This window comes from Struthio camelus, chromosome 6 (assembly GCF_040807025.1).
Source record: "Struthio camelus isolate bStrCam1 chromosome 6, bStrCam1.hap1, whole genome shotgun sequence".
Lineage (NCBI taxonomy): Eukaryota > Metazoa > Chordata > Aves > Struthioniformes > Struthionidae > Struthio > Struthio camelus.
This window is the reverse complement of record NC_090947.1, coordinates 33,706,993-33,731,610: the sequence shown is the minus strand read 5'-3', so window position 1 is coordinate 33,731,610 and position 24,618 is coordinate 33,706,993. Positions and strand designations below refer to the sequence as shown.

Genomic DNA, 24,618 nt, shown 5'->3' with positions numbered 1-24,618 from the left:
AATCCAAAAGGGATGTGTCACGGGCACTCCTCAGGTGCAGTGCAGGATCCTCTGCCTGCACAGGGCTGCCCGCAGGCCTGGGAGCTCGCAGCCAGAAGGCTGGAAAATCAGTAAGACATACTGATGGCAGCCCCAGTGGCAGAAGGTAGCCAGGGAAAGGTTTCTGCAGCAGCATGGCAAGGCAATTTGGAGAGAGAAAGAGAAGAGAGGCTAAAGCTAGATAAGAGGAACAGGAAGATAAGGTCCAGGAGTTTGGCTGCAGCAAGTCCACAGAGGTTTCTAAAAACAAAATAAGTCTTTGCTGGATCCTGAATAAAAGATGCCCGGAGATGGCAGTGCCAAACACCATCCTCAGGGCCAAGTCAAAGACTGCCCTGGCAGGTGCTGACAGCAGCAGGACAAGACTGAACATCCTGAGCACCATCACTTCTCCCAAGCACAGCTCAGAGCTTCTGCGACCCCCCCCCCCAAATATCTGCCATATCTTGCAACTCTGACCACTGGCTTCTCACCAGGAAGGGAGAACAGCCCTACAACTTTATTGGCCTCTGGGAAGGGAGGATCGGACCATCAAATCTTCTCTCACGAAATGACAAAAACGCCATCAAAAAAAGTTCACATCTCCAGCTGACAGTGTTATAGGGCTGCATGCACGTGATGCAGCAGCATCACTGAAAATGGTGCCGGCATCAGCTAACACTTTGCAATGCAGACCGGACCTAACCATCCTTTTTATCCGCACCCGCAATGTTCCCAGACACAAGAGAAGCAATTAATGAAGACGCTATGACAGCACAGATTTACCTAAAGAGGTCAGTAAAGCTGCCTGCATAAACACTATCTTGCTTTCCTATCAGCATATCACATAACCAAATGTGAAACACACATCTCTCAGTCTGTAAACAGATTTTCTCTGTTCTATCTGTACGCCTCGTAATTTGCAACAGGGGATTAACAATTCATATAAGTTATGCTTTGTCAGTCGCTCACATTAGTTGCGCCTGCAGACCCCACATGACTGAGACCCTGCTTTATCAGCGGCCGTACAAAAAAAGCACCGTCAGTGTCCCTAACAGTCAGAAGGCATAAGACTGAACAGGTAAGGAGGAGGAACAGGCACAGAGAGCAGGGTAATGCAGCAGAACAGCAGCAGGGCTGCATGCAAAACAATATTGTTTCCCAATACTGGGAAAAGCTTTCGATACTAAAAGGAAGATAATAGTCAAGGGTGTCATTTTATCAATGTGCTCTCACTTTCGCCTCTATTGTTTAATTGCTTTCAATCGCTTAGGTTAGGGTGAAAAACATCATACAGATGTTGCAGAATAACTCCAGGGAACTACAGCAGCAATTTGGACTAGCCCTTAGAATTGAATTATCAAACAGGGTTTCCCAGCCCAACGCACAGCCTTTGCAATGCCCTCTGGCTATCGTCCAGAGAATACCCTCTCCAGACAACAGACTGACGAACATCCTGAGAAAGGATGGAGCTGAGATTCTGCCAGACAACTAATTGAGCTTGTGACCCAAGAAAGCAGTAATCAAGAGGGGTATCAATGCCAGAAATATCCTCAAGCCACAAAAAAATAAAATCCACATTCACAATAGCAAATCTAATCTGAAAGAGGAAGTCATTAACAGTCAGTCAACAGAGTCAAGATTTGCTCCCACAAGGTTCAGAAATCAAAAATGCAATTCATTAGCCAGTCTGTTTTGGACAATATGGGATTCTGACCACACTCCTTCCAATCATCAATCCTACTCTGCAACAGAGACTGTGCAATCCATTTGCATTACAGCACTTATGTACTTTGCTGACCAAAAGAAAACAGACCAACCCCTACAAAACCTCCCTCACTTCAGACCATAGCCATTGCTTCCATACCATCCTTACTCTTCTCTCCTAGTCTGGGGTGGCAGCTGCTACAACTACTGCTGCTCACAGCATGCTACATTTATAAGGCTCCTCATATTCTGTAATGATCCCAGACCTTTCTGCATCACTCTCTCAAAACACATCTGAAATAAAAGGGGGGGGGGGGAATCACTTCTCAAACTGTCAGCCTAGCTTGCAAGAGTACTTCTCCAAAGAGCTGTGCTAAGCAGCTGCTGGATGGTAATGGCTTACATCCTCTCCAACAGAAAGCACATATGCAGCTCTCAGTGCAGACAGGCACTTAGATACTATGCTGATGAGCGGGGTTTAAGAACCTGCAGGCAGAACCCAAGAGAGATGGACATGAAAGTAATAAACACAGGAAGCTTAAAATGCAGAATTTGTCTTCAAAAAACAAAGCAATTTGCCATCATTCTAGGTTCCTCATGGAGATTAACTTATAAAAGAAGTAATAATAGCAACAGGTTTCCATAGCAAAAAACAAATGAGCCTCTAAAACAACGCAGTGGATTAAAAGCTTGATTCTTAGGGGGATGGGGGAATTAAAAAAAAAAAAAAAACACACACAAAGAAGAAAAACTTACTGTTGGAAAAGAATCAAAGATTAGGATTAGCAGACTGACAGGGCAGAGTCTCATTGGAATTTAGGGCTTGATTTTCCCCCCAAAACTCAGCAAAAAGCCTCTCTGAGACCCACAAGACTATCACAGCTTTCTGCTCTGAACACTCCCCTGAAATGTGCCAGGAATGCAAATAGCATCATCTATATGCTGTAGAAACCCGGCATCACCAGTCATCCAATAAAAATGATCCTGTGCGCCCATTAGTCAATTAGAGAGCCCAAGAACCTATAGGAATGAGATTGAAAAGAAGTATTTTCCCAAAATTAAAACTCTGGAGATTAGCCCTCCTAAAAGCAAAAGTGAGCCAAAGAGCAGAAAGAAACCCAAGACAAAAAGGTAACACGAGTATCGCCGAATAAAAACAATTAAGAAAGGAAAAAACTATGCAGCATAAGCTCCAGCCTTGCAGAAAGTCTGGAAGCCACAATGAATGATATTTTCCATGCAGATATAAATTAATAAGGGGCAATCAGCAACACACATACCTGCACAGATATACAGTGAACACGTTCAAAGGAGCTCCAAAGGCTATGCAGGAACTTCCAGAAAAGCAGAATGCCTGAACTATCTTCTTTACAAATAAGAAGCCTTCTTCATCAGACGCTATCCAGACTCACCTATCCTACATAATCAGGGCACAGGAGGATATGGTGACACTGTCCTCATCTGGGACACAGGGGGCTCACACTGTATCTTTGAATTCACACTAAACTAAGCTCTACACGAAGACGGTTTTAGAATGTATTATCCATACGCATATGAAAGCTGTAGTACATTGTATTATCTTTGTCGTGTCTTTTATGTTTTTTAGATGTACTATGAGTCTGAAGAGCATGCTAGAGAATGTTTTAAATACAGTATTAAAGGCAGGAAAACCGAGGTACTTTTGATTAAATCTTAGCTCATCTACTATTCATTTTAGCCTGAAAAGCACCAGTGTTAAAGATTCACAGTGAATTAGCAATTCCAGGCAAAATAGTAGTCATGGAATACATATGGTTTCTGAAACTATGACATGAACCGTCTTGTACATTTAAGCATTACAGGGGAGTTTAGTTAAATACTCTGTATTTCTGAATTAGTGCAATACACTCAGCTCTGAATAGGTTAACCTTGGGGGTATCAGTGCAATACACCCAGCTCTTAAAATGAAGCAGCACTTCCTGCACAGTCACTCTTACAGTAAAACAGAAGGGCTTTAACATGAATTAGCATTAACCGCATAGACAGGTTACAATAGAGAAAGGAGGAGGAAAATATTGAAAATCTGTGCTGCAGAGACACAGTTTTCCCATATAAATTGCACCCGTATGAGGATCACATTGCCAGTATAACTTCATACATATATCTGGCCTGTGTCCCCTAGAAGGGCTGCTATGTAGCATTACTTGTCACCCGCTCCTAAACAGCTGCTGCCCGTCACCCGCAAGGTGGCTGTAGCAAAGGACAGAAATCCGGACGCACAAATCTACGTGGACATAAGGGGTCGCATCAATGCAAGAGCACTCCTTTCTTCTTCCTTTTTTCTCTCTCCATTAGATCTGGTCATTTTTATTTGCAATTTCAAAGCTTTTCATCAGCTTTAAAATTCAGCTACAAGGAAGAAAGATGAGTAGACTTATTTTCTTAAATAAATCCTACTTCTCATCAGTTTTATAAGAGTGAAGGTAGAAACTAAAGATGAAAATGACACTTAATGCCATCTGTACCAGCAGCCTTATTTCTAAAAATCCCTCCCTCCTGTTCCAAGGCATTAACTAAATTCACTTCTGATTGTATATGGGTAAAGCCTTTCTATCTCTAAAGCATTAAGAAATTAGAAATTTGGGGAGCAAGATTTCATCTAAAAGGCAGATAAACACGGAAATCAGGGGAAATCCCAGGAAAGCAGACTTATTGTATTTAACTCTCCTGAGCCAGCAGATGTTCAGATACGTAGCCTTGAAAAGGCTGCTTTACTAGCTAAATTATCATCATTTGAGTGGAACAGTAAAGAAAGTATCTCACCTTTACAGTAAGTGTCACAGGATTGTAACAACTACAAACAATTATTAGACCTGTGTCTGGAAGGAGACAAAAAGAATGACACACAGGACATGAAAGCAGGAAAAATGGGATGAAAACCAATCAAAAATCAGTCAGACATTTTAGCCAGATGGCATTTCCACTTACTAGCAGTCTCACGTGCTCAAGCCAAGCATATACATTATGACAGCAGATGAGAATCACACAGCTTTGTCTATGTTAGGGACCTACATTAAAGGGAGCCATGCAAGTCTGAGTAGGTAATAATTACACAGAGCCAAGGAAATGGGTGCTTTTATGAAAATACCAGTTTCCACAACCAGATAGAAGTTACTGCTAAAATCAAATTGACCAGCATGGAGTTACAATCAACAACAACTTGATTTTGAGATTACACAAAAGGGCAGACTAACGCTTTCTCTTCTCAAACATCTTCGGCGTTCAATCCCTTTTTCACTTTCAAAACAGTAAATTCTGAAAACGAAGCCCTTCTGTTTTCAAAAGTTGTATCAGACTGCTACTAAAAATAATTCAATAAATAATCCAATCCTCTGCTTGCTTAAATGACTATCCCAATAGCATCTGAATACTCTAAATGAATAATACTTATTTGTGCCGCTGTAGCATTTTTCCTTTCGAAATTCTCCAAACGCTTCATAAGCGTTGACTAATTAATCAGGCAATATTTACCCAGTTGCCTGAAAAACAAAGATATATGGCTTTTCAATAGCACAAAACAACAGCAGTGAATCAATGACAGAGCAAGGAACAGAAACTGGGAATCTCAGCTCATTAACAGAGTGTCTCTCCGAACACGAGTGCCAGTACGGGCTTGCTTGCAAGAAGCCTGATCCGTCTTTTTGGGACATCCTGAGGATTTACAGAGCAGCAAAGTTGTGCTCTACCAACGCTACTAGTCGGTCTGAATACAGAAGCACCACATATTACAGGGAGGAAATAAAAGGTAGAAGAAAGCTCTCTGCTTAAACCGGCACAATAACAAGTAGAAATTGCAGAGAAGACCGCATCTTAGCGGATATTATTAAATCAATACTCTATGATCTCTCACACCACTCTTCAGTCAACATCAAGCACATCAGCAAGGACTTCCTAATTATACCATGGGAAGGCTAAAATAAAATGCATTTTTGTCACATCATTTGTGGCTCTTTTACTCATAAGTGAAATAGCTTCACATTTAATTACAGAGCCATCTATGCTATCTCAGCAGGCAGGAGCAAAAAGTGATCACTTCAATACTACGCACCATTCCAGCGTTGCCCATTTGTCTTCGGCAGGAATCACCTTCCATCTGCCTGGCATGAACTGATTCAGATTCCCTGTGGAACAAGGGCTTCTCTGCAACACCACACACTTGAGAAGCTCCCAGGTGCGTTGTGTTCAGCATTGCCCTGCTCTGGCACAGCACTTAAGCACAAGTGAGCCTAACTGCACAGAAAAGGCAGGGAGCTAGCACTTCCCAGCCCCTCCACTCACAGCTGAGCCCAGGCACTCCGGTGGACCTCTGCTCATCGCTGCACAGCTAAAGCAAGCAGTGACCTCTTCTCCTCCACTCTAACCATCTCATGAGAAACCATCTATTTCCCCAGGGCACGCTGGAAGAATAACCTCCCTGGTCTTTCTGAGGCCATTCAACCTGGAACCGAAAGCTCTAGTTGAGCCTCCAGCTCTGACCACAGACCCAATAAAAGCCAAGGAAAGGGAATGCGGTTTCCATATAAGCCAACGATTCAGGTAGCCAGCTTCCAGCCACAAACCTGCATGCTCCCCCTATGCTGCATGAAATACAGAACGCGCTGACAAGACTCAGCGATTAATAATGCTTTTTCGTCAGCGGATCATGTTCTTGATTTCCACTGAAAATTGGGGGGGGGGGGAGGGAATTACAAGAAAGAAAAAAGCCTGGCCAATAAAGAAAAAGAAAAGGACTGCTGTCATCGCCACAGGGAAGCAGAGACACAAACCACAACTCTGCATGCATGCCAACCTTGCCAATGCTTGGAACTGAAGGCAAAGAAGTCCGCTACAGCAGGGTGTTGAAGAGCAAAGCCAAAATTCCCTGCTAAATATTGCTGCCAAACAAGCCATTTCTTGTCAATATCTGTAAAACAAATTGAGCCTGTGCTGTAAATATCCCTGCATGTGTGCACTGTTTGTTTCGGCATGAAGACTTGCAAATAAGCTTTACAGCATACTTGCACTAGGAGAATAGCTTGAGCAACTCTGGTAGGACTCAGCTGGTCGGAGCGCCCACAAATGGCCCTTTGTGACCAGTGACAGATAGCACTACTGCAGCCTCTTCTGCGATGAGGGAGGCACAGATTTGCAGCCACCTGTAGAAAAATTAAGCAATAACACACATATAAAAATCTTTTAAACTTTGGTATTTTTGCCTTGAAAGTTACATCAGCACATACTAAGAGATTGATTTCAAAACGCTTTAGAGGTCTAGGAAGCAATCAACCAAAAAACTCGGTTCAGATTCAGAACCTTCTTGTCTGCATGTATCAGGACTTCCTTTGCCACAGGCCACTCTTCCAGCTCACCTCGCCCCATCTGACAGGTTCAAGAATCTGTGTTAGGACATCCATCTACAGGAGGGTTTAACAGAACAGATCTCTGAAAAATAGCTAACCTTTTATTTAGTTGGCTAGAGCATCTATTTTTCCCCGAGTTCTTCCCAAACAAGTGATCTTAAAGGAAGCACCACTCAACCTTCTAAAAGAGAATTACATCCACTGCCATGTTTACAGCATCCACTCTATAGCGCTGTTGGTCACTCAGCAAAGAGCAATCTGATTTCAAAAGTACTGGAATCAGAGCAGATTTGGGGAATCTACAGTCTACTCCCAGGTCTGCCAACCTCTTACAGCATGACCTTCACCAGGCTGCTTCACTTCTCTAGGAATAACTCATCTTTCACTGTGGATGGGAAGCTTAATTGGATAATAATTGCCCAGAAAATTATGATGGTCAGAAAAAAGGCACTGCAGGTATCAAACTTCCTATGAAATGTATTAAAGCAGTACCTGGAGGAGACTTTAAAATACATTTCTTGCAAGTAACTTCCCTAATAAAGTTTGCTTTAGGTGCCAACATTTGGCAAGAAAGGAGAAGATATTAGGACTTAAGGAACCAAAGTTTATTTTACAGTAAAACTAAGTAATACATTTTCTCCCCCATCACCACCACTTACGAACTCAGGACCGGAGACTCATCTGTTGAATTAAGTGCCACAACTTCCCCGGATTTCAAAAAGAAGCCAGTACTGGGTCTAAACATCGAATATTTCCTTCCCAACCCAGAACTAGAAATAGACATTACAGATGGCTATTGCTTAGTTGTATTATAGCAGCAGTTTGAAGGACCAAACAGCAACGGCCTCACCAGTCTAGGAGTTGTACATGTGAGTGCACACATGCACGCGCACACACAGAGTAAGCAACGAGCCCCACAACACAGAGGCAGTCTAAAACAAAGGGGAAATAAAAGACGCAAAAAGGTAAAGCGACCATTTTACAGTCAGGGAGGCCGATCAGAAACCAAAGTCAAGAAGCTGGCCCAGAATCCTATTCACTACGCTTCCTTCCTGACAACCAAAAATTGTTTATTGACACTTCAGTAAGACAAGGAGACTGGATTTCAGAGGTATGCCAGATTTCCACGAGGTTTTCTCTTCTTCAGGATCAACGTAATTTATTTGCCGGCTTCTCAGCAGGTAGGGACTGCTACAGGCTTCACTGACCTTGGAGGAGAGTCCTGCTCTCTGCCAGCTGATGACTTGGAACACTGTCCCCATCAGCTGGGCAGGCGTGAATATCTCTGTGCTTTTGGACTAGCCCAGCAGAAGGCGAACAGAAGGCAAAAACATTGGACTCCACAGGAAAGCTACTTGCCTGGTGCCAGGAGGAAAGCAAGACAGGTTAACTAACAAGAACACATCAACTTGGATTTACCAATACCTTATTCTGGGTCACTGCTTTCTGACGGACGGGGGTGGTTTCAAAAGTATATTTTTAAGGGAGCTACACGCTTTTCAGATATGACTCAGATCTTTGCACGGTGTACCGTTTGCTCACACCATGGCAAGCCACCCAAGCGCACAGGTAGGCAGCGATCTGTTCCTCTGGAGAGCAGGAAGTGGAATTTGCCACCTGCAGGCAAAGCTCTTGAGCTGCAGAGGCAGTGAGATACTACGACACGCATGCTGAAACCACAGGCAATGTGCTACTGGACAGAGCCACAGCAAAGGTTTTCAGATCTGCAAACCAGAAAGTACACACCTGCTCATTCTTCCCCAAATAAGCAAACACTTACAAAAACAAGTCTCTCTGACTTCATACTAAAAATTGCCATGAACGTACCAGCACAGCGGAAGCTCTTTAAAAGAAAAGACATCTTACTGAGAAACACTAGTGGGTAGACACTTCAAAGCCAACGAAACAATCCTATTGTTCATGCAACATTTGCTGCTAGAGCAGAACTGCACTGCCCCCAGCCAAAGCATCACGTGTCGGATTCCTCCTCCTCCTGCTTCTGGGAGAGCTGGAATGGTCACAGTCTCCATACTACATGGCCCCCATCAAAGCAGATGCCAGCTGGGGACTCCAGCGTCTGGCAGAAAAACACGCCGTCAGAGAAGAAGTGGCAACAGCCACAGAGAAGAAACGATCTCCCACCAATGGCCTGAAGGCAGAAGAGAGATGGTAATGCCTAGGTTCCCTCCAGCTATGAAGGGACTGCGCAGGGTGATGTGGGTTCATTTTTAGGCAGCAAGTTTCATAGCTATCAGAAAAAGCTAAGTCAGCAATAAAAGCCATAAGGGGAGAGGGAAAAAGAAAAAAAAGAATAAAAAAAGCATGTCACATACCCACAGTCTATCCAGCTGATAGTGCCTCGTCCCTTCACCTCCTGGGCCACGCTGGACAGTAACCTGAGTGAGCTTTCTGCAGCGGCAGCTGAAAAACCAAAAGCAACATTATTACTCCAAGTAGAAAAACACAATAGTTGCATTCCTTTGTTCTAAAGCACTGGAAGAACATTTTCTCAAGTTTGAAGAAACTGGTTTGAGAGAAATGAGTGAAATCTTCCCTAACCCAGAAGGAACGTCATCCACGGCTGAAGTTTTGTGGCTCTTTCCCCCTTTCCTCCCCCTTTAACAACACACTAAGATTCGTAACTTCAGGCAGACATCCTGACCTACATTTATGTGGCTATACCGTACCCTTTCCCACAAACCAGCTTCCATCCATCACTGCCTTTCTCCCACGACTGGGCACTAACTGGTTTGTACCACTGTCTGGTAATTAGAGCACTTCATTTAAGACCCTCCTCTGCCGTAAGGGCAAGTCTTTTCGCCTCTCTGCCAGCCTCAATTCCATCCCTGTAATACACAGATAACAGCACGCTGTTACGCTCATAATATCCCTGGGAGATACCCAAACCAATAGCTGTGAGGAGCTCTAAACTGCTAGCCAAAAGCACCCAGAAAACGTTCTTCCAACAACTGGCTGTATTATAAATAACCAACGGAGATTTTTTTTTCTACAGTGCCGTGTCACCTGTGTGCAGATTTTGCAATACATTTACATTCCAAAATACTACTGTAAAATTGTATTAAAAATAAAGAAAAAAAGGAAGGAGAGCTCAGGAGAGAAAATATAGATTCGAACAAGTATCAAATCCCCTCAAAGTATAATAGGAACTATTTCCCGTCCCAATAAACAGGGACTAGAAATTCAGAATCTTCCCCAGATCCACTTAAACACCACTGCTGTTTCACAGCTAGTAAAAAAATTTGAATATAAGAACGGCTATTCGAGGTTAGATCAAACGTCCATATAGTCCAATAACTTGTCTCCAACAGGGGAGAAAGTGAATGCCCGTGGTCAGATTAGAAGAGTAAAGTAAGCATGTAGTGATAGTTCCCCCTCAAATAATCTCCAAGCCTCCACAATTTATACCTCAGTCTCCTTAGCCAGAAATGGTTTCCTTGCATTTGACAGCCCTTGCCTGGGCCGGTTGCCATCAGAGACTCCAGCTCACACACATTAGCTGTCACAAAGCTCTCCTACCCCCAGCGTTGATCCGATGCAACCGCCACCTCTTCTCCAACACAGGGATATAGATGTGTGTGGGAATACTTTGTATGTAATTAGAGCAGAACAGTTTCACAAACATCCTTTAAATAAAGAAGGTAAATTAACACAAGTATTTGGGATCAGACTCCCTTAAGACTCGTTAGCTGAGCAACCCTGGCAAGATATCCATCCGGCAGGATGAACTAAACATCTCCTATAAATGAGGACATCTCGTGGAATCAATGAATTTTCTGCTTGAGGTAGGAATATTTATCTAGTTTTGCTCAACTGAAAAGCAAAGACCTCTTTCCAGCAACACGATCAGTTGCTGGACAACATCTCACCACAGCTGGGTGACGTATACCTGGGATTAGAGTTGTGCCTCTGTTCTCATCTCTTTTTTTCCTCCCCTCTTTCTTCACTGGGCAGCAGTTAGGCAAGAGCTTTCTAATTGTGCAAGGATCACTGTCCTAGGAAGATACATTAATCACACAGCCAACTTTGTATGCAACGCTTCAGGCTGCTAAAACCAATCGATTAAATAATAAAAACAGGAAAAAAAAAAGAAATCTCCATAACATGGCTTTTGAAGGATGTCCATAGGGCAACATTTATTTGATGAGTGTCAGAGCCAAAATGTTCTGGTTGTGCTACTAAAAATGAAAGTAACTACCACTAAAAATGTTAAGCGTAAAAAGAAAATTTTCCCTTTAAAAAGCTGAATAATATAGATGCTTTTTTATCTAAAGTGTTCCTTTCAAAAATGAAAAAGCGTTAGAAACTCTTTTATGACTTCCACTTTGAACTTGCTACTACAAAACCACTTGGCCGAGTTTGAGCACTCAAAGTTTCCCACTATAACAGAATCTAAATATTTTAACAAGAATTAAGTCACACACTCTCATTTTAGTCATTTCAAAATAAATACATCTCTAAGAAATAAAATTAATTATACCAGCATCTCCATGCTGTGGCCTGCAAAATTCTCTTATCTGATATTCTTTCCCCCCAGAATATCGGGTCACCACATACTGCTGCTATTTGCCACACTATAAATCCAGAGCAATTCTACTGGTGTCACTGTGTTTCTTCGAGATACAACCATTGCACAGGCTAGAAATGGAGAACCCAAATCCCTAACAAAATACCGTCCTGCATTGTTTGTTCTGCAGGAAAGAAAAGGAAACAAAAATCAAAGCCTATACATCCAAACAACAGTGTAAAAAAAAAAAAAAAAGAAAAAAGAAAAAAGGCAACTTAGTTATGACTTTTTCTTTCTACCATTCAATGAGTTCCATATCTACAACAGCATTCTCCACTTGCACGTGGAGCTTAAAGACTGGTTCTTTACATGGTGCCGCAAAACATGCTACACAAACAAACAAGAGGACAATGAAAATAAGGTACAGTAGGAGAGGAAGGTACAGGAGGTACAGAGGAGAGAAGGGAGCAAATGACAGAGCAAGAGGAAAAAGAGACAGAAGACAAGAGCAAGAATGAACAACAAGAAGGAACAGCCTGAATAGCAGAGGAGGCAAAAAAACATTTAAGGGACAGGTGGCATGATGTGAGATGTGCCATTTGTCTCTTACACAACAAGCTTACTTTCTTTTTTCTTTTTTTAAAAACTATTTGGTTAATTAAAGTTGAACGATAACTGTGGAACCCCCAAAGATGCCAAAGTACAGATGGATTAATTCCTGTACTATAACATTCATTAAGCCCTTCTGTGCCACCAGGAGATTGAAACTCGTAAACTACTGTGATAAACACACAGGCCAGGCTGATAGCTATTACAAGCAGCCATTTTTTGAAGACAAAGCCAGAATAAAGTACATTTTCTCCAAGGTGACAGTGCAATTAGAAAGCCAAATTAAGAGGAGCCTTCAACTTGGAAATACCAGCTGTCTCCAAGTTAGAACGAAGAATGCTGGTCCTAAAGAAGCCCTTGTGCTATAGCGTACAGTCACATACAACACTGGACTAACAGTAAACGCAGGAGAAGAGCTTAGTCATTCAAATATACACACAGGTAACTGAAGAGGTGCAGAGATGTTCACAAACGCATGCAACTTGCTGGGCCGAGAAAGTTGTGACATTCAGAAAAAGGAGTACTTGCCAGATTTGGAATACAGCACTAGTATGTTATTCCGTGTCCTGAGAAGCTTCTTGAAATCCTTGTGGTCACTTATTTTTTCTATGAGCGGGGACACCTTCAGCGAGGACAGGAACGGTGGCAAGAACGCCTGCAGGCACGAGAAGCCAGAAACGTTAGTAATAGCTTCCACATAGAGAAGCAAAATGCAAAGGTAAACTGCTTATGAAATTGCCTTGACCTTTTTGACAATCTTGAGATGCACTTCCTTAAATAAATCATCATATTGATTTGATCAGCAAAAGCCAAAAAAAACATACACACAATTTACTGAAACCAGAGCAATACTGCTCCCAGAAAACATCCTTTAAGTGGAAAGACGAGATAAACACAACATCAAGAAACGTGTTTTTGTTTAAGAAGTCAGCTGTTTTACAAGTCTGTTCCTTAATCAGATAAAAATTCCTACATAAGTTTAATCTACTGTAACAATAGGAGCAGTAAATTACCACTTTGAAAGCACTCTTGCCCCTAGATCTCCAAATGCTTTGCAAACCTGATCAAGTACTTTCACCAAACAGAAGACAGCGAGAGCCACAAAAGTTGAGTAACTCGCCCAAAATGACACAGAGCAAATGAAGGAAAACAGAATTTGTAAGTAATGTGGTGTCCGCATGAAGGCACTAACAACCACAGGCCCCAGCCTTGGCTTCCACTGGCCACGTTTCCGGTGTCTGCACAGGCAAGTCACTTAATCTCCCTGCACCTTGATTCTGCATCTACGCAAAGAAAGGATTTATTTTGTTGCATCTTTTGTTCTATTTAGATTATGGCCTCTTCAGAATAGAGTCCATTTTTTACTCTACTCTAAAGTAAAATTCCTAGCACAAAATGACCATAACCTCAGCTGGGGACTTCACTACTCATTTGTACTGCAATAATCTTCAATAATAATAATAATAATCTTATCCATCAGGCTATGCTGCCTCCCTTCTGCACTGTAATGAATTCATACTAATGGAATGATTATAGGAAGCTCAGCTGGAGAAATTATCTAGTTTACATTCACCTTACAGTAAAACCTTAACACTTAATTGCTTGGCTAAAAGCTTTAGTTCATTTGCTTAACACACAAGAGGTTCAGCATTTCCTTAATTGCAGTACTAATTTTTAGCACGGCTCATTCCAAAAAGGCTGTAAAATTTGTGTCCAGGGTGGATATGAAAAAGGAAGAGCCCATTCTTCTTGCATTCCCTATATTATAGAGTGCAGCATTCAAAACAAGGCACTAAGCCAATCAAAGTCAGAACACTCAGCCTGAGGCACTATATTTCATTAGAAATTCAGTTATTTGACAATACCACGTTGCTGAGGCACAGAAGCAAAACCTGCATCCTATGAAACAGATTTTGCAACTGCTAAAAGTTTCTACACGCTGGATTGGGAAGAGGGAGTTTTGGAATGCATGAGGTACAGTGAAGAAGCAAAGCTGAAATGGCTGTAGTCCTCAAAACTGTCTCAGGACGTTTTGGGGAATTAAAAGTTACTAGACAATATCACTATAACGTAAAATACAAAAGCACAACAGGCTGCACAGGCCTGGAGAAAAGAAGTTATCCCACGATGCACATAAGACTCCCAACACGGGAGTCCTGTTGATTAGATGGTCTAACTGTTAAGAGAAGAAAAGTACAACGTTTGCAAGTCAGCCACTACCTTCAGTACAGACGCGCTTCACGCTTTAATTCAACTGATAGACACTCATTCTTTTAAATCCAGGTGTCCAGAGCTCAACCTTCATACTTCACGCTGATGCATGTGAGTCATATGTATATTTCTTGAGATAAATGCATGGCGTTGCCAATCAAAGGAGACAAATATAGTTGTGCTAAGCGAGGTGACACACGCATGCAAATTCATGCTCAAAACTCACTGCAATCAGAGGCTTTACAGCAGGGATTAATCCAACATGGACTTTATGAGCAGATCTCTTTAATCCTGAATATTTTTTAAAAATTGAAGGGAAGAAAAAAGTTTTCGAACTTCACATCAGGCCTCCCCAAGTGTCTTAAAGCTTTATGCCTTAACTTTCAGAAGGCTAAAACTAAGTTTCACTGAAGCTGAGGATGAACACAAAGGAAAAAAAAAGTGAAACATTTTTTCTTTAGGTTTGAAAACTGGAATCAAACAAGCATATTCTAGTCTACGAATTCACTGCTGAAAAGAAAGAACTGAACTAAAAAGGCTACAAAGGCCATTTCCATCGTGACACCAAATGGTATCACGAACTTTGTTTAAAGCATCTGTGCATCTGTACAGATTTACCAATACCTTGGAAGTACACATATTTCACGTCTTCTCCAGATGGAAAGGCTGTTTAGCCAATTTCAGCAATTTTTTTTTTCTTATAACGACAGAGCTATAAACCTCTTGAAAAATTGGATTCTGTACACAATGACAGCTTTAACTACTGCCTTGTCTGCGTTGCCACTAACGGGAAACTTGTCACGCTGGTAGAACTGCAAGTCTTCAAGGAAGAAGCCCCTCACTCTGCATATATTCACTGCTACTTTGCCTGATTCCCCTCACAGCTATCAATACACGTCACTCATTTTCCTACAGCGTTACTGCTGCATCTCTCACTGATGCCACAGCTTCTACCAAAATACACTAGGCAAGGCATGGTGCTCACAAGCACACTGATCAGCCCTGCCGAATAAATCATCATCTCCCTCTAATTAAGACTAATGTTGCAGCCTCTCCTGGTTATAAAAACCAAAGGTCCAAACTGAAGGCATCAAGTTGGACAGAAATGCACTGACTGCACATTTAAGGCTGCTGCAGCAACACTGGGAGGTTATCAGCAAGCTCACCACCTCCCAGTAAACGTTGGCACTTCACGGTGTTTGCAAGCTCGTAAGAATTAACTAGGTCTATGTTCTCGAGCCTTCTCACGCTGGAATTAATAAAGATCCCACCCAGGCACGACAAAGTTTTTCCTCAAACCTCCCACAGAACATCCACCTTTGCTACCAGCTCTGTTGAAGGTAACCAAAGGTGAGCGGTCACGGGCACAAGATGCCAGGTCCAGTCACAGGGTGGTCGGCCCTACTCCGGGGTCAAGGCTGCGGATCAGCACCCAAATCCTCACCAGGGCTAGAGCCACTAATAGTGGCAAGAGCATGAAATTAAAGGGGACCTGGGAAGTGAGACTCCCATGACGGGAGTTATGCACCATTCTGCCACAGAAAACAGGCACCCTGCTCCTGCACGCTCCCCAAGCAAAGCAGCAGCAAAGACAAGGCTCACTTGCACGTACTGTGCTATCTGACTTCAACTGCAAGGTGTGACTCACAGGTACGTTTACTCCACACATTTTGCTGAAGTCTCTGCAGAAAAGCTCACCAACGAGGCAGCACCCTATCAAGCCCATGGCATTTTGTTTAAATCAAGGACACAGGAGGAGATGAGCTCATTTTTAAAAAAAAAAAAAAAGGGGGGGGGGGGAAGAGAGAGACAGAGAGAGAGAGATTTTATATATATATATATATATATTCAGGAAAGATCACAGTCTCTCCAGAGCAGGAAGTCTCTTTTTATTTGCTTCAAGAAGTGCTATATCTACACATATGGAATTTTATAAATAAAAAACAAGCTAAACTCTCTTGCCACTTGAGCATCCTAAAGCTTTAAAATCTATTCACAGCAATCACTGAAAAGCCAAGAAAGACTCCAAAGACTTTACCTAAAAGGCTTACTTCCCCAAGAAGCTGCCTGCCTTGACACCCTTTAAAGTAGAAGGTATATTAAGAACAACACATGAAACATCTACGCCCTGCCTTCCCTACAACAACTAAGCTGAGAAGAAATTGCAATCAAACTGGAGAAAGGTCTCATTTCAGGCCCAGTGCCTAGCATGATAGGTCCTCATCCATGGCTGGCTCTGTGAGCTGTAACCAGAGTTACCCGATGTCCTCAAAACCAGGCAACTTTGGTGGAGATTTCAGAAAAAAGCATATATGAGGTCAAGTATGAAATGCAAATTTGGTAGCACTTGTATTCTGCAGATTTTCCCCGGCTCAGGAACTCATTCTGAATTTATTTTCACAAAACTGTACTGTGTAGGTCACACATTAGTCACATGGTTGTAGTGTCTGAGCTAAGATACATCAAGGATTCTTATATAAAACCTGGGCAAACCAAAACACTCAAAACTGCCGAGATATACTACTTGAATATAAGGTACAGAAACACGTGTGCTCTAGCTCTGTCTCTGCTCCTCAAATCAATGCATGTTTTAAAATGTATATTCTTGCAAGCTAGGCAGAAGAAGTCTGATCAGTCGAAAAGGTTTAGCTATCCTTTCTTCCCCACACTCCAGCAATTCCTTACATGACTGCAGAACACGTGCAAGGGCCGAAGAGCAGCAAAGCACTCCACAGCCCACTCAGGGTAGAACTGGTACCCAAGCCGTATCTGAGTTTTCAGAAAGCCATATCTGAGTCTTCAGAAAGCCAGGGGAAAAGAGAGTACAGGCAAATAAGAATTTGTTAATTACACTTCTAGGACTGACACTTTTGAAAAGCCAGGCCAAGTGCTCTCAAAATCATCAAGGATCTAAGAGAGAAGTTATTTCTCAAGTTTTTACTCTTCTCAAGCTCTTCTCACAATGAGAAAAGAGAATATCTTTCAAGCAGCCACAGAAATATCTTTCCATATTTTTCATTTATGATTCAATTTACGTGTGATAAATCTTAATTGCCATTCCCATACAGCCCAGTTCAATTTATGAGCTGTCCCCCAGAAAAACAACAGGACAGCACAGTCTTTTGCTAAGGATAAGCAGAATATCTGGATGAGAAATTTTATCAAGAGCAAGAAAAATGCAGTTTAAAAAAAAAAAGAGAAAGCACAAATCAAAGTTAAACAAAAGGAACTATCAGAGGAGTAGCTTTGTGCACTGGACAGAAACACTCTCCTAATCTTGTAACAATACAGACTTCCACTTCCAGCTGAAGAGTATGAAATATAATTTGTGTCCAAGGAAATATATGCATTGAAAAATATAAACAGATACATGGCTGAAAGTGCCTGAATTCGTATGTCAACATACAGTTTTTATGTGCACACTAACACTTGCATTAGGTAGACAATTTGCACACTATTCATCAGGAATAGCTTGAACTGTTGTGAACCATGTTGATTCTAGCACAACTGCTCCTGGGCAGGAACAGTCTTACTCCCTACCACAATATTAAAAATCCATTTTTCAGCTCATATTTTCAGCTCTGTATTTTCTTGTATTAGAGTCTGTGCTTACCTGCAGAAGCGGGGTTTGGAGGAACATCTGCACAGCAGTGACTACAGCTTTGTGCACCTGCAGCCAAGCCAGAGGCACAGTCAGGCTCCTAGGGCTCAGGCAGCATGCACTTACTGAGAATACCAGATCTAAGATATCTCCAGGTAAGTACAACAGCAAAACAAAGCTGTTGTTCCCCTTCCACTCAATTTGTTCTAATGCAAAAATACAAGGTGTTCAAATCCAAAGCCCCCTTGTTTGACTGCAATGTTTTATCCTCCTCCGTCATACAAACCACTCTTGACCTTGTGCAGTAATTGCTTGCTTTTCATTCACTAGCCCTCCCTTTGTTGCTGTTTACATTCAGAGTTGTGCTGCTTTGATTACTGAGCCATTTGTAACAAATGTCTTCCAAGATGGATAGCGATAAGCAGGACAGTCCCCTGTTTTCATCCATGATTAATAGCCAGAATAGCTCTAGAAACATTTTAATCAAATCAGATGAGAGGAGATGGGGTTACCTCTGTTACCTAGTACTTCAAGGTGCTGGTACTTCAGGAAAGCCTGCTAAGACTTTAATAAAGGCAGAGGAAGACAACACTTGGGTGTCAGACTTTAGTGGTCACAACTGAAGTAGCCCCTACAGTCCCACTGGGACCATAACATGATCTTTTCCTAACCACAACTGCAGAGGCTCCCAAAATGCAGCCTGCTGATGATTCACAGCACATAAGCCACTGTACACGATCTGCAACCAACTCGAAGAGCCATCTACAAGCTCAGCGGAAAGAAGTGATTCCAGGGACCTACAACTGCGTGGGATGGTGAGGAGCCGTCCAACAGAGACTCTGAAAGATGATGAACTTTTGCTCGCAGACAGCATAAACTGAAAAAAAGAAAAAAGAAAAAAAAAGTTCTTGCCTGGTACAGATTTACATTTGCAGACACTCCTGTTGGACATGTCTTTTCGTTTTTGCTCATTTCCCATGATCTGCATGGAAGAATACACTCTTATTTGCTATATAATTCACCTCAATTAATTCACACCTCTAGCCATTCAAGGCATTCAAAAACCCCAAGAACTGCTGACATTTTATTGTGGTGGGTCATAACTGAACCAGGCAAGTGTCATACCTTCTTTTGTTCAAGGAAGGCAGGCAAATTAAAACCATGACAAAGAGTGTCTCGGTATTCTTTAAACTTAAATTGAATAATGCTACAAATAAGGCATTCAACTTAATATGGTACTTGCTATGTTCACTTTCCAAATATAGAAGACAGAGAAAATACCATGGCGACGTCAAGATTTGACTGGTCTCTACTGCTCATATTGTTCTTAAACACTGGGTTTTAAGGAACACAAGCCACAGGCACAATAGTTTGTATTAAAGGATGTTCCAAAGCTCTGTGTAGCCAATTAATTATATGGTTTATCACTAGTTTTTAAAATGCTTAGTGAAGGAAAACCCGTACAACTATTCACTAATTAACAGCTGACTATAATACAGTCAATTACTAACACTGACAAAGGATTTCCTCCTTATTACGAATGTGAAGTTCAATTCCTCTTCAAATCACGCATTGGTGCAACATATTACTTCATCAACAGCCTGTTTAATATATGTTTCAGATATCACTTCTGAACAAACACATTTGGTTAACTTCAGAAACTAAGGGAGTGAGAATAGCATTACCACATTGTTCCTCACTAAAAACTGGGTTTTGAAGAAGTATCATTTACTCAAGAAGCATGTAGGAGAGCCTATAAAAAGATGACAAAACTACTAATAATGGGACTTAAGAAGAGGAGAGGGTGAAAAAGGACACCTGAAAATCCTTAGCATTTTATATTGCACTTGTGATCTTCAAAGCACTGCACAAATATCAGCAAAATTAATCCTCACTTTTTTTCCTCTCAGGTGAATAAGGAGAAGAGGCTTAAACAGTTGGAGTAACATTCACGGAGAGAGGAACTGATCTGCCAGAGGACAAAGGGAGGCAGTATTAGCGCTATCTACCACTCTGAAGTTCTCACATCCCACTATACGTGCTCACAGTGTGTGAAGGAGTCTACTTCCAGTCACCCAGCAAATATACTATAGGACTACCAACTCACAAACAGAAAGGACAACATGAGGGCAGCCGCAAGTGCGGTTACCTCTGTTATCTTTCTTCTGCAAGCATTGCAAATCACTGTGCCTTCCAGATATGCTACCAGCTGCTCTGAGCTAGCAACATACTGAAACTTAAGACTTGCTTTGCTGTCACAGTTCTCTCCCATTCACAAGCTGGAAACAGCGGCAGGATCACAGTAAACTATTACCTACTTCTAAAGTGACCCTGCCCACATCAAGAAATTTAAGGCAATGCTAGTTTGTGATTCTGGTTGCAAATGACATCGAGTTTTTCCGTTCATAGACCTCCAGACACCCCTGTGATGGAACGTTAGCCTCGTTACCCCCATTTTATTGATCAAGAAACTCCATCACTAAAAAACAAAAGAAACGGTCAATGGTGAGCAAGCAGCAGAACCAGTATCTCTTCTGCAATCAATTGCCCATGACATCAGGAAGGCATCCCTGGGCAGAAACATCACTTCTGATGACTCCACCATGCTTCAGGCAGTATTTGAGCCCTTCTGAAGTAAACGGGAGCTTTGGCACCAAAGCCCACAAATTCAGAACATCTTTCCACGAGGCACAGATTCGCATAACAAAACCAGTTCTGAAAGCCAGGGTTCGATTTGGGAGAAGCATCTGAAAGCGCTGAGCACAGCCCACGTCACAAGCTTTACAAAACCATATTTTAAATAGAAAACAGAGAAAAAGCAGGAACAATATTTTTGCACAAAGGTGGACAGTAAGTAAAGGATTTCATATCTGCAACACCCTCCTCTGACTTGTGGAAAAACACTTCCAAAGTGGCTCCTGTCATATAAAGCGCCTGGAAGGGAAGAGGCACTCCCAAACTCAAACCCCGGCCCTGACACCCACCTGACACCACAGGAGAAAGCATCTGAGGGTTCCTTTAAAACCTTTCATTGAAGGCACCAGTTTTGAACAGCACTCAGGTCAAAAGTAGCCTAGTGTTTCCATGAAGACAGCTTAAAGACTTTCTGAAAGCTGCAAGTTCACCACACTCTCTTGACTCAAGTTTCTGCCATTAAACCAACACTCAGATGAGGAGCTGATCTTTGTCACGTTGTTCTGCGATAATGTTCAGTCAATGTTTGCAAAGCAAACGTATCCCGGATGCGCAACTCTGTTAGAAGCCGTGGCTGGCCTCTGCTACAGAAAGGACGTTACCTGACACTTTACAGAAAATGGAAACTCCACCTTGTGGGTTGTGAAATTCCTTCCCAATGCCTGTAACAGTAAATTCAGTCCCTCAAGCACGAGATTTAGTCAACCACTTGGCATACCAAATAGGGAAGTATCTCTAAAGTTAAACCACAACTTCCGTATGACTCTCCAGCTCATTGAAGAAATAAATCTTTACAGCAGGCAGAGATTACTACAGTATCTTCCTCATTGTGTCACAGATTCACTATGATGTAGAAGATCCTGAAGTGTTTTACTCACCCAGCTTTGTAATTTTCCTTTCATGAATGGAGGAAGTCTCACACAGATAAGGATTTCAATTCTCAGAAGCCACCTCTTATTTGGGGTTCCTAGTTTAAAAGTGAGCCTAATTTTTCAGAAGCTCTAAGCATAAATATCTGATGTCTTAAGTGCATCACAGGCACACAGCACTTCCAGAAAAATAATCACATTTGGGCACCTGAAGAATCTGCTATATTAATCTGGACTGTAAAGACAGAGCAAGGAAGGGCTGCAAGGAGAGACACTGTTCTCATTAACCTCTGTTCTACCAAACAGCTTATATTACCTTTTTTTAAACTATACACACTGAGTATGTCCTGGTTTGACAGCTTCACTGACTTTTCAAACACTGACTTCAGAAAAATCTAAAAGTAGGCTTTGCAATGTCACAGCTGCAGGCTATTTTTTTAATCCTGAAGTACAGCGAGTTACATATTTCAAGATGAAAAATCACACCTTCAAGTGCAAGATAATGCAAATTGGAAGAAATAATTTAAACTACTTGTACACAGCAAAGGGGAAAGAATTAGCTGAATCAACAGCTCAATGAAGACATCTGCTCAGCATGCAACATCACAGAGCAAATAAAACATCGGGACAAATTATGAAGGGGAAGAGAGAATAATGTGAATAAATTATAATGGCATCATATAATTTTTCTGACAATGGCAGGCTCACTCTGCTCATCTCAAAGACGACAGGTCTGCAATATGAAGGGTCCAAAGAAGGGCCACAAGAACGGTTAGAAACAAGAGATTCACATGAAAAAAGATTTATTTTATCTGGAAAAAATCTTTTAATCTATGAAGACAAATCACAACAAAACGCTTACATTGACAGAAAGAGACTATTATAGTAAGAAAGTCTGACAGTCCCAATGGATATAGAGGAAATACTACAAATAATTCCTTGCAGTTAGCTGCCTAAAATGAAGGGCAATTCAGCCCAGCTGTAACTCCACTTGGCCCACAGTATATACTTAACCAAAGGACTACAGTACCTCAGCATCACTGAGAAAAGTATTGTATACCTCAAAGATGAGCCCCAGGAAAACAAAAGCTGCATTAACCTCTCCAGCATTTTAGGAAGAGTTCAGCCTGACTTCATGTTTCACTTAAGCTCAGTAAATAAATTACATATACTAGAACTCTGTGCTTCTAGACCAAGCTCAGTACAGAACAAAGATTGTGCAGCACGCATAGCGCTCTTCCACCCTCTTCCTGAGCTAGCTGATAGCTATGCCAGTGCCGGAGGCTAAGGGCTAGACTAGACAGGGTCAATACATTATGCCCCACAACGGCAAGTCTAATATTAGTCCAGAATATACACAGGGCAATAACCAATTCCATGCCTGCTTTGTATGAATTAGATGACTGCACTTAGGCCACTCTATTCTGAAATGCATTTCACAATTATGTGCATAACAAAATTATCGTGATTTTTTCATTAATTATTAACTGTTTGTCCAAGCAGAAAGAACTGTAGCTCATGCCAGGAAATAAAGTAATGCTTCAAAGCATGCCTTAACCGATCTTTTAAGTTGTTTATGCTAATTTCTTTTTTTTTGGGGAGGGGGGGGGGGAATCAGACTAGAAAACATTTCTGCAAGTCCAGCACTCTTTCCACGTAAGAAACGCTCAGCCGCCCCGCTTAGCGCGGTTTCCACGACACGCGCCCCGACCCCCCTGAAGGCGCCCGCCGCCGCCGCCGCGCTCCCCACGGGCTCCCGCGACCTGCAGCCGCGCTCACGGCCCCCCCAGACTCCCGCCGCGGCTCCGGCCGGGGGCGGCCGAGGCAGCGCGAGGGACGGGCCGTCCGGGCGCCGATTTTTAATTTTCTCTGCTTTTTTTTAAGGGGGGAGTAGGGGGCAGGAGAGCAGCGCGGCTGCGGCAACAGGCAGAGGAAAAGCGGCCCCCGCGGCGGGCGGAGCCCCCCGGGCGGCCCCTCCGCTCGGCTGCCCGCGGGGGGGGGCCGGGGGGCGCCGGTCCCGGCCCGCCCCCAACTTTCGCCCAACTCCGCCGGCCCCGGCCCGGGCAGGGGGGGACCGCGAACCCGTCCCCCTACTGCTACCGCCCCGCAGGTGCCAGCGCGGCGCCCCCCGGCCCGGCACTCACCGCCAGCCCGAGCAGCAGCAGCAGCAGCGGGAGCCGCCCGCGGCGGCGCGCAGCCCCCGCGCCCTGCCCCGGCACAGCCATCGCCGCTGCCCGCCGCCGGAGCCGGACCCGCCGCCGCCGCTGCCGGCTGCTGCTGCCACGTCTGGCCGCGCAGGCGCACGGCGCCGCGGCCGCCCGCCCGCCCCGCGGCATGCCGGGACTTGTAGTCCGGCCCTCGCCTGGCCGGCTGCGCCCGGCGGGGCGGCGGAGCCCCCCGCTGCCGCCTCCCGCCGGCGCTGCTCCGCGGGGGGCAGGAGGGGGCGGCTCCTGGCCCGCCCCGGCCCCGGCCCCGGCCCCGGCCCCGGCCCCCGCCCCCGCGAGCTTCCCCAGCGCCTCCCGCTCGCTTGGGAGCTCTCAAGACCTCCCCGTCCGCGAAACGCCCCGGGCACAGCCCCGCGGCTCCCCCCCACCCCGCCCGCCCGCGCAGGGCTCTGCTGCAGCGTTTGCGGCTTTGCCAGGAGGGAAAAAGGGGAAAGTGGTTGGTCGTGAAACGCCGGGCTCTGCCACAGGCTCCAAGCGTGCTACTGTGTCACCGCCGCGCCGTTGTCCCCGCCTGCCTGCCGCCTCTCCCCTCAACTTAACAGCTCGCCATGTGCACACAGGGCACGGCAGCGAGGCACGTGGCAAAAAAAGGCTATTGCCAGCATCCGCAGTTAAAAAGCAATCTTCACGCAATTTGTTTCAACAGATTAAAAAAAAGTTCTAGCTCCTCCTGAACGCCCCATTTACCTCCCCTCCAGGATTAGCAGTAAGATTGCTTTTTGTGCCTTGACCTCTCCCCAAACCCTGGACAGCCTTCTTCACAAGTCACCTTGTTCTTGAT

At 43.6% G+C, this 24,618-nt stretch overlaps 1 protein-coding gene across 2 annotated transcripts in view; it reads right to left on the bottom strand.

Annotated features, from left to right (window-relative positions):
• PDIA5 (protein disulfide isomerase family A member 5) overlaps positions 1 to 23,894 on the bottom strand; it is a 100,608-nt gene extending 76,714 nt beyond the window's left edge. Inside the window, exons 1-3 of one of the 2 annotated variants that reach the window (XR_011141957.1) lie at positions 23,757 to 23,888; positions 12,766 to 12,892; positions 9,437 to 9,524 (exon numbers count right to left, since the gene is read on the bottom strand). Coding sequence is in view for 1 of the 2 variants with exons in the window: in XM_068949059.1 (XP_068805160.1) it covers positions 9,437 to 9,524; positions 12,766 to 12,892; positions 23,757 to 23,837 (296 nt within the window). In the remaining variant the exon portion in view is untranslated. Of the gene's footprint in view, positions 1 to 9,436; positions 9,525 to 12,765; positions 12,893 to 23,756 lie in introns of both variants that reach the window. The other variant, XM_068949059.1, reaches the window with a different exon arrangement.
• Between the last annotated feature and the right edge of the window lie 724 nt (positions 23,895 to 24,618).